Here is an 11,423-nt window from a genome sequence, read left to right on the forward strand (position 1 = left end):
ATTATTAGTCATACCTGTCATACACAGAGGTAATTTCTGAAAATAATATAGCCAATTGACCACTATCAACCTAAAGAACTACACTTTACTAGCAAGTCTTACACTAAATATGTATATATACACACATACATTTATATTAAGAAGAAAGAGAAAAGAAGAAAATAGAGTTGTGCTCTGCATACATAAAGTTATAAAGTTAGAAGCCTTTCCTTTGCAGTTAGACAGCAGAGGTCAGGTAGGCAAACACCTCAATGCCTTGGGGTTACACTCAGCTGATTAGTGGCACACAGAGCAGTCACCTCAGGAGTTTGAAAAGAAAAGCCAAACAAAACAAAACCAAGAAAAGAAAATAAATGCAAAGCACAGTTTAACTTAATGCAGAAAAGAGTAGAAGTCAAAATGTAAAAATATAAATATACTTACAAACCTTAACCCACAGGATAGACTGGACTCAAGAGTGCTTTAAAAGAAAAAAATAAACCCCAAGCCTTTCCTCCACAGTTTAAAATTAATTTCACAATTGACACATTTACCATGGCATTTGGATTATTACAGTGGTAATTGTATAGATCCTGAGAGTATCTTAGCCCTGAACCTGAACGAACAGTCGATGCCAGGGTTATGTCATTCCTACCTCTGACATATAGATTGGCAGGGGCAGAATAGCGTGTACCCGCACTGTTGGTTGCAACACACTCATATTTGCCTTGGTCAGATTCTTCACTCAGTTCAATTTGGAGGGCACCTGTATGAATATAAAATATATTGCCAAAGAGAGGGTCAGAGAAGGCTTTTCACATCCATAACAATACACCTCTCAACAATATGAAAAGCTTGTATGCGAAGGTCCACTCAACGTCGATTCATTTTCTTGCTAAGGTGCACAGACAGAAAATGATGCAATGAAAAAAACAGAGATTATTTTTTTCACATCATCAGTGCTAGCACAGGAAAACAATTAGCATTTGGCAAAAAAAAAAACAACAAAACCCTCTCTAAACAATACTCTTTCCTAAACCATTAAATGAAGATGGGTGAGACTGCTTCAAGGAAGAATGGCTTTTGAATAAAACAATAGAGATTAAGTAGTTGGGTCATTATAATTTCTTAATTTTTATTTCATTGYTTCAATCTAGTAATAAAAGTCACACAAAAGGTGGTACTCGTAAAAAAGCAGGACAGACTTCAAGAAATCTTCTGCTGAAGAAAGCCAAAAATGCGCAGCAAGAACAAAAAGGCTGCTTGAAGTGAAAAAAAAAGAAACTGTATTAGTCACTTACAATTATCAAAATAATATTTTAAAGAAATAAAACTCCTTTAAGACATGCAGATTGATAAGAAAAGAAAGACAGTTTTCCGCAACTTACAATCTTAAAGTACGTTTGCTGAAAAACAAAGAGCAGTTGAATTAGAAGACAAAAAAGTTCAAAAGCATGGTCTACGCCAACAAGGAAGAACCAACCAACCACTGCTGAGGACCATAGGAGGGCCCCCCCGAGACACCCATCAAAATCCACAAGTGGGATTAGCAGTGTGGTGTCACAAAACCCAAGAAAAATAAAAACAAGAATCATGAAAGAAGTAAACAGTTTTGCTAGAGTATCAAAAACCAACAATACCACATACCACCAAGAATAATGAGTCAGTAACCATTCATTTCCAAAGCCTGTAGATTAGAAGATCCAAAAATCCAGAGGTGAGAGAATTCCAAGAAAAAGAAAACTACAACAATAACCAAAAAAAAAAAAAAAAAAAAAAAAAAAAAAAAAAAAAAAAAAAAAAAAGGCAAAACCACAATTAAGGGAAAAAAAACATTTCTGTAATTTTTAGGGGGGGATACATAATTTTCAATTTTATGAGGTCAAAGAAAAAAAAAGGATTGAAGAAGAACAAAAACAAAAACCTTTTATGAAAGTTAAGACAAAAAGAAGATAGTCCATGTTGTCTTCTGCATGTCTGCTACTGTTCTCCAGACCATCTTGGCTTTGGTCCAGGACAAGAACAGCTAAGGAAGAAAAAAAATGATCTTTTTTTGCTCCAGTTGGACAAAAAAAAAAGAGGAAGGAAAAAAAGAAGAAAAAAAAAAGAAGAAAAAGAAAAAAAGAAGAAAAAGAAGAAGAAGAAAAAGGAGAAGAAGAAGAAGAAAAAGAAAAAAGAGGGACAAATGGTACGCTGTGACTGGGCTATGGCCAGGAGACCTGGATATGCTTTCTTTGAAGCATATCACAAATTAATTCTTTTTTTTATTATTATTATTTTATTTTTTTCATGAACAAATGAAAAGGGGAAAGGAAAAGGCAATGTGAAAAAAGAAAGGTCACAATATGAAAGTCACTGATCATAACCAAACAGGACAAAGGAAAAAAAAAATCGGATGATGGACATTTCTGTGGGTTTTTGTTTTGTTTTGTTTTTTTTCTTAAGGAAAACAAAACAAAACAAAACCAAAAACAGGACAAAGATGAGAGGGATGAAAAGACAGAAAGAATGAGTAAGATCATTCTGTGAACGTTAGTTCAGCACTCTTACCTCTTATTGGTGTACCACCTGGGTGGATAATATGAATGCAAATAAGATTAGAAAGAAGAAGCATTAGTACGAGAAGAAGGAGGCTAGGGCTTTGGAAGAAGAATCAAATTAGATTTACAGAATTAAATAAGGTCTTAAGAGAAACTTGAATTACTATACTGTTAAAACAGGAATATATTCGTATTATCAGGTTATAAAAGCAAGTTGCATTGTACCACAAAGGGCAAAAAGGCTACAATTGGCTGCACTGCCATTCTCAGAGTAGCATCTGAGTTCTTAGACTTCTGGTTATAAAGGGTTAGGTATCAAATATGCCTCAAATACTTAAAGGAAACTTCACAAAACTGTACTTATGACATATTTTAGGAAAATATTGGAAATTCTATTTAAATATATATATCCATATATATATAAAAAGAGGATACATTGAAGGCTATCTCAAAACAAACACTGTAGTTTAGGCTGGATTATGGCATTTACTGTTCTAGATCTATGTGATACATGTGTACTGTTTCTTTCAGGTGTTGCTAGGACTGATAAGACAACATTTCTGTGGAGGTGTGCGTGTGCGCCACTATAGGGATCTTGTGACTATACTGACTGTTAGTAAAATGCATGCCATGCATTTTAAGAATAATAATACTAATCATATAATAATTATCATAATCATAATAATAATATTCTGAATATGGAAATTAGTGGGGGTGAAGTGCGCTTCAGAACTAAGCACTTACCAATAGATTCTGGAGATTTAAATACGGAGAGAAGAAAGACAGCATAAAAATATTATTATATTCCTTATAATTTGGTACAAAGTTTTCAGTTAAAGCTTTATATACTAAATCATCTATGTCACATGTGAAAAAAATCTTAATTTACATTAACAGAAGGTTAATTTACACAGTTCTGCTGACAACAAGCAAAAAGTCAGTTAACAAGACGATTTAACATCACAGGACAGGTCAAAAGCTGAGAGTTCTGGGAAGACACGTGATTAAACAACTTAGATTCTACAACGAAATCTACTACAATTGTCAAAGATAAAAGCTCATTAGATCCCAATGATCTTATTTCGGGATAAGCTTTAAACTTGATAAATTTAGAGATGTTTTTGGTTATTTTGTTCTTTTGTTTTAAGTCTAAAGAGAGCAAAAGAATAAACTAGGTGAGGAGGAGAGTGAGAGAACTGCTAGGGAGGTGCAAGGGGCAAAGAGARAAAGAGAGCAGCAAAAGCTGGAATCTACACCAAAAGCAGACTTCTGTAGATCCAGAAAATACAGGATTCATAAAGCTTTAGCGTGGGCGCACACTACTGTGGCTAAATGTGTTGGAAAAAAATGCTCAGGCAGCATAAAAACCCCAACTTTATTCCATAATTACCCAAAGATTTCTTTTCCTTTTTTTTTTTTTTTTTTTTTTTTTTTTTTTTGTTTTTTTTTCAGGTATAAATCTGCATGGGAAGAAGTACTGTGCTTTATGTATTTGTGAGAGGAAAGAAGATGTGTCCAAACTGGCTAATCTTTGGTGAAGTCAAATGTGGAAAAGACAGCACAAAACACATTTTCGATTTTAATTGAAGTGTCTAATGCAGGTTTTGGTTTTGATGAATATAACCATTGGTACTCCTTGCAATTTCTGAATGAAGTCCAATGTTGAAATAAATTTGTTAAAAAAAAATTAAAAGGAAAGAAGAAAGAAAGAGGAGAAAATGGATCCATCAAATACTGCAAAAAGCAGTAAAGAAAAAAACTATCAAAAATACAGTCACAGCAGTGAGCAATGTGGAGTAAACAGAAGCTGCAAAACACATAGAGACAGACTCTATAGAAAGCTATGACAACATCACAGACATGGGCAACACACTCAGTAACACAGAAAAGGAGAGGAGAAAGAGAAATCATTACCTATAAATAAAAATTTTTAAAAAAGGAAGAGAAAGAAAAGAAAGAAAAAGTGAGAGAGAACAACTCTGGGCGTCGGTGGAAACAGTAACAAGACCCTACCTGAGCGTAGCTGCTTGATGCGGCCATTATTGTTGCTTGTGTCAACAGGTAAGAAATCTTTGAACCAAGTTATTTCAGGGTCAGGATTGCCACTGGCTGCACATAACATGGTAGCTGTACGAGTTCGTTCAACCACCTTCAGCTGTGGGCCCATATCAATGGTTGGAAAACCTCGAGGGATTTGATCCTCTGAAAGAGAAATGTATAAATTGAGGGATTTCACATTAGTTGTGAGATACTGCATGAAAGCCCAAATCACCATCCTGCTTAACATTCAGTGATCACCTGATTGTTTCCACAGAAGGAACTGTATGAGAAAAAACAGATACCCAGGCAGCATTTATGGTTAACTTACATTACTCAAAATACTGATAAAAAAAAAATCATTAAAAATGGCTAAAAACTTTATACTTACAAAATCAGAAGCGATACTACCTAACCTGCAATCATTATACTCATCCTATGGTACCATACAACACTGATGTTGCCCTACTTGCAGGAGTCCTTACTATTCTATGTGAAAAATTCGATTGCCATGTGTATCAACAATAGGGAAAATCTCTTCCCTTTACATCAGAGRAGTACATAAGAAAGAATGAACATGGAGTATAAGATGTGGCCAGCAACTCAGAAGAGCCAGGTTATGTTTCTTGCTTCTATCATTATTACRTATTTGCTGTTGCTCTTTACATCTATTGCCCCAATCGTCTGTCTTACAGATGGACAGTGACAGTGTTTTACTGTGACAGGGRAAGTGCTATGAGGATGAACACATTATATGACTGCAAAACATTGGGAAATTGTTTTAAACATTTAAGTGAAATGTTTAAAACATTGGAGCTATGTGGATAGCACAGTTGAAGGGACTGAATACTCATAATGATATTAAAACACTCAGACACAGCCAGAAAACCTCACACTAGTGTGSTCAATATTGAAATATTAAAAAATACTGAGCAAGAGTAATTGGGTTTTATGACACCTGCTAGCAAGTAACACTAGAAGCACAGTAGGATTAGGAAATTTCTCAGAAATCAAGTCAGCATGTCTAAAATGATCTGTTTGAAATACATCATATTGTACCTCATTTCTGCTACAATGGCAAAATATTTTTATTGGAAAATAATATTATTTTCATTCAAAAATGAAAATCCAAAATTATCACAGAAAGAGGATCAATGCTAACTATAASATAAGTTATTAGATGTCTTTACTGGTCATTACTGACAAGTAGTTGATTAGGGGGATTAAACTAACAAGGGAAATTGCTCAATATCAACATCTCTCTAATCAACTTCTTTCATTTAGACATGTCATATTTTCAAACAGGTCAGGTAAGTCTTCACACATTTCTGAAAAATGTATAGCAAGCAAGCACAGCCTATATATCTTGGTAGTTTGTGGGGTGTGATGTTGCTCACGAGCTACTTAATTGCCTGTAACACAAGTGCACATAGATAACCATACAATTGCAAAATAGTTTGGGACCTTAAAGGTCATCTGCTTTGACATGGGCATGGCCATGGGCAGGGACCTCTTCCATTACAGCAAGTTATTTTGAGATAGATCCAACCTCGTCTTGTACACCTTGGGATGGGGGATCCACAGCTTCTCTGAGCAACTTGTTTGTGCTTCCCCATTCTCACAATAAAACCTTTTTTTCGAAGATCTACTCTCCTGCTTAAGGCAAATCTCCCTTTTCCTATCACTACATGCCCTCGTGAAAAGCCCCTCTCCAGCCTTTTGTAGTCTACTTAAGGTACTGGAAAGTATAAGGTCTCTGCAGAACTTTTTCTTCTCCAAGCTGAACACTCCCAACTCTCTCAGGTTTTCTTTGTAGAAGAGATATTTCAGACCTCTGACCAACCTTTGCCTCTCCACTGGACTCATTCTAACAGGTCCAAGTCATTCTTGTGTTGGAGGCTCCACACCTGGATGCAATACTCCAGGTGGGAATCTCACAAGAAAAGAATAGAGGGATGTAAGCCCATCCCTCGACCTCCTGGACACGCCTCTTTTGATGCAGCCCAGGATGTGGCTGGCTTTCTGGGCTGCGAGTGCATATTGCTGGGTCATACCAAACTTTTCATCCACAAACAATGCAGAGAAAGTCTTGATCCATTTTCCACCAAGCCTGTGTTTTTTCTTGGAATGGCTCCAACAGAGGTACAGAACCTTTTGCTTCACTTGGCCTTGTTGCGTATCCTTATWTTCCCATGGGCTCACCTCTCAAGTCTGTTAAGGTCAATAGAAGACAATCTGTGGCCTCCAGTGTGCTGACCACACCACTCAGCTTGGTGTCATCGGCAAACTTGCTAAGGGTGCACTCAATTCCACTGCCCATGTTGCTGACTAAGATGCCAAGTAGCACTGGTTCCAGTACTAAGCCTGGGATTCCCAGTTTTCCTAATTAGACTTCTTTCCAGCTGCTCTCCAACTASACATCAAGCTGTTGACTGTACCACCCAGCCAATCTTTTATCTGCCAAGCGATCCACCTGTGAAAATTCATGTGGTAGAGTGTCAGTGCTTTGCACAAATCCATATAGGTGATTTCTGCGACCCTTCCTCAGCCACCTCTGCTGTAAACCAATCACAGAAAGCCACCAAATTGGTCAGCCATGATTTGTCTTTAGAGAAGCCATCCTGGCTGTCACCAACCACCTCATCATATTCAATGTCTCTTAGCATAGTTTGCAGGGGGATCTGCTCAATGATCTTGCCAGTTACTGAGGTAAGACTGCYTGGCCTACAGTTCCTGGGTCTTCCTTATTTCCGTTTTTAAAAGTGGGGGTCACGCTTCCCCCTTTCCTGTCAGTGGGAACTTCACTGGGCTGCCMTGAGTTTTCAAATATGATATAYGGTGGCTGCATTCTTTCATTCCAACACCCTAGTCATAGGAGACATCCCTGTGTTGCCATGATGCCAATTATCCAAGCCTTGCAGGCGTCCACTCATCTCTAGTTCCATCTCTATTCCCCACACTGTGTTAGCATAAAGGGGTTAAAGTTGCCCCCCAGTGAAGATGACTTTCTGTCTGGTGTTGCTGGAATGTCTTGCAGTCCCTCAGGTGCTCTGCTGCTGACCTGAATACCCTCTCCAGGCTCTGAACATCTCTTTCTGGCTATCTATCTCACTAGCATAAGTGGGATGGCATGTTGTCCCCACACCTTATCACTACTAAACCTGATGATATGTCCCTCCCTCTCATATCTAATATAAAGCCCTATCAATAAGCCCCACCAGCCCTTGACCAAAGACCCTCTTCCCCCTTTGAGGGAGCTGAATCCCATCTGCATTCATCAAGCTTTGTGCTGTGTAGGCCATTCAATTCCCAAATAAATCAACATTTTGGTGATGACACTAATCATGGAACCATGCAGGTCCATCTGTTTCTTTCAAAGTTACTACCTACAACCAGAAAAACAGGAAAAATAACTGGTGTTCTGGATTCACCAATCATCCCAGGGCTTTGGGACAATAAACACAACTCTCTGGCAAGCTTCCATCTCTCTTCAGAACTAGGATTTCTACCAATCAGCGGATAAATGTCAAATCATTCACCAGCCACAGGCTCTTCCCAAAGAAGGGTATGTTTCATGTCTGCTTATAAACACAAAGTCTTTTCTTTGGTATTAGCTGACAAGATTTGACTTGTGACACAGAACAGGATTTTTATGACCTGACTTTTGCTACTTGGCTTATATAAAAAACCCTAGAGTACCTTTTGCAAATTCCTAAATGTACAACAAAGATAATCTATCTTGAATGTTAATAGAATGAAGTAATAAAGAGCCTTCCTTTCTTATTTTTAATAAGGGCAATTAAATTCCATCCATCTGCCTTATGCATAGAATCTCTTTGAATGAATGCTCTTCATGAAATTTTCATGAGAAACATCACAATGTAACATTCAAATACCCAGAACTGTTACATTTTTGACAGTTGTGGCTTGTATCCAACATGGCTTTCAGGTATTTGGCAAAACCCCCTGATATCCAACATCAAATGGACAAGGAAATAATGGAATTTCCAATTGGAGGGCTTATCACAGTGGGTTTAGTTTAAAATATGTTAAATGCCTTTTTTTTTTTTTCTCTAAGTTTATCTGTGATTCGTAGAAAACTCTCTTTATACTTTAGGAATACCAAGTTTGACAGATCATCAAGCACACTATGAATCAAAGCTGAGCATCATTGAACAACTGCATCTATGCCACAGTAAGATAAAAGTAACTATTACAAAATTTTTATATATTGGCACCTCTACAATTTTACTTGAGGTGACCAGAAAAAAATKTTTTTCTGATCGTTAATATGCTCATTAGGCTCTAAACTATACTGTATACCGCTTTTCCCATGTAACATTCAGTTCTAGTCAATTAGTTTCCAATTCATCAACAATTTAAATCAGACTTGACCTTCTCAAACCATTTGGTACTGTCATTTTGAGAGGCCATTAAAGGTCAGATTTCTCCATCCTCATGGCTTAGTGACTTATACATGTAATACATATTTTGTTTAGGATGACAGATACAAGGGATTTAGCAATAGGGCACATTCTTTGAATTTGTTAGGTGTATTAAAGGTGCTGAATTCCATTACAGGCATTAAAAGAATACATTTAGTCCTGTGCTAGTATGATTTCCAATTGCTGCACGAACTCCAGAAGTTATTTTTCAGTGTATGATCCTAGCAATGTAGAAGACAATTACAAAGAGAGGTTACCAGATGAGCCCTTAAGAGAGAAYGATACAAAATGACCTTGCCTTTCTTTGTATCATGTTTCTTAGTATTTCTGAACTCTCTCTGAATTTGTTTGATGTTGTTCACCCAATGCACATAGAACAGACAGCAAACAGAAGCTGGAAACCACTGTGCTGCTAGAAAGTGATAACCTCTTTGCCATTACTGAAATTTGGTGGGATGTCAATGCAGTGTGACTATTGATGGCTGCAGGCTCTCCAGAAGAAACAGGTGAGGAAAGAGGGGCAGAGGGGTTGCCCTCTACATCAGGAGGGAGATTGAGTGTGAACAGCTGTCTCTGAAGAACAGCTAGAAGCAGGTCAGAAGCCTGTGGGTAAGAATCAGGGACCAAGCCAACAAATGGAAACCTGTGGATGGCTTTAAGCACAGAACCCGGATCAAAAGGAGCCTATTGATAAAGACTTTGCTCCAGCTACTGGAGGCATCRTGCTCTTAGGCTCTTGTCCTTCTGGGGCACTTCAACCATCCCAACATCTGCTAGAAAAGTAGCATAGCAAGCYRCAGGCAATCCAGAATACTAATGGAAAGCATGGAGGACAACTTCATGAGCCAGGGAATAGACAGCAGCCCTACCAGAGGTATGCCATCCTGGATCTGATGAGCATCWGCATAAGTGAGCAAATCTTGAATGTCAAGATTGGAGAGAGCCTGGGCTGAAGTGATCATGCATTGGTGGAGTTTGCAGTCCTGAGTGATAYGGGTCAGGTGAGGAACAAAGTTAAGCCCCTGAACTCTGAGAAAGCAAACTTCCAGCTCTTCAATACAAAAGTCAGTGGGAACMACTGGGAGTCCTCTCTCAGGGACAAGGGAGCAGAACAAAGCTGGCAGACTTCCAAGGAAGTCTTCCACGGAGCACAAGAGCTGGCAATGCCCAGGAGCAAGAAATTGGACAAGGAAGGCAAGAGAACGGCATGGCTGAGCACCGAACTGCTGGTCAAACTGACGGGAAAGAARCAAAGGYACAGGCAGTTGAARCTAGGATGAGTAGTGACCTGAGAAGAGCAGAGAGATGACGTATGGTTGTGTAGGGATAAGGTGAGGAAGACCTAGGTGGAGCTGGAATTGAACCTGGCAAGAAAGTGTTCAAGATCAGGTTGGATGAGGCTCTGAGTAACCTTGCCTACTGGAAAGTGACCCTGTCCATGCCAGAGGTTTGGAAATATACAATCTTCAAGGTACCTTCCAACACAGGCCTTTTTATGATTCTATGATTACTTGTTCTGTAAACAAGATCCTTGCAGCCAGTATAGCAATTGCTTCCCTTCCAAGCAACTTGTTTGGGAAAAACACATTATCCTTTACATTCCGATTTCAGTATAAGTATACCTAAAACAAACGTAACATATGTAATTTTACATGTTGCTGCCTTTGTCCTAAAGGTGAGTATGCCCTCGCAAGAATTCATCAGCATTTAGGGCAGACACTCAAACTTAGTGGGTTTTTTTTTTGTATGAACAGTAATTTTGATGGAATGGTATCTTGAAAATAGCCACAAGTTTAATTATGCCCTACCAAAAAAAGAAACCATACTTACCTTTAAGTGGTATTCACAGAAAAAARCATAGCTGTGCCACAACCATATTTTATAAATACTGTTCTGCTCATTACTTAACTCCATTTCCTCTCTTCTTAAAGAATAAATGGGCTGTTRTAATTTTCTTTTTTAAAAAGTGATGTAGTTATTTCATAAGATTTCAGGAACTTCTTAAGCTATGTTTGAAGGTGCACCATCAAGAGTATGCATATACAAAAACTGGATCTAAAGAAAGAAGAGGATTTCACTGAAATCCAGTACAATGGCTTTGATCCTTTGTGATAAACCTATATATCTTATATACAACACAAGGTAAAGAAAGAGGAAGATGGTGATATTTATCTAGCATTTATGCCACAGCTTCTTAGCATTTTGACTACTTTTTTTGTGAAAGGTTACTTTCAGATCATGAGTAGGCCCTGCTGGCAGCAGGAAGAGTGTTAGCTTTTAGAAACAGATTGAGTCATGAAGTCTTAAATTTTCTATAACCACCTAAATAAATCACTTTGGCAATCACCATCATGTTTTAAAAAGAAAGACTGAGTAGTGTGAATGGTCTTCTGAGTTACAGTACAATATGAAAATATTACTA

General features: G+C 37.8%; 1 protein-coding gene across 1 annotated transcript in view; it reads right to left on the minus strand.

Moving 5' to 3' along the window:
- LOC130577788 (receptor-type tyrosine-protein phosphatase delta-like) overlaps positions 1-11,423 on the minus strand; it is a 254,809-nt gene that overhangs the window by 28,851 nt on the left and 214,535 nt on the right. Inside the window, exons 5-6 of the mRNA XM_057373376.1 lie at positions 4,533-4,721; positions 635-745 (exon numbers count right to left, since the gene is read on the minus strand). Of these exons, the coding sequence (XP_057229359.1) occupies positions 635-745; positions 4,533-4,721 (300 nt within the window). The remainder of the gene's footprint in view (positions 1-634; positions 746-4,532; positions 4,722-11,423) is intronic.

This window comes from Malurus melanocephalus, unplaced genomic scaffold (assembly GCF_030028575.1).
Source record: "Malurus melanocephalus ecotype Western Australia unplaced genomic scaffold, MMel_1.1 scaffold_194, whole genome shotgun sequence".
Lineage (NCBI taxonomy): Eukaryota > Metazoa > Chordata > Aves > Passeriformes > Maluridae > Malurus > Malurus melanocephalus.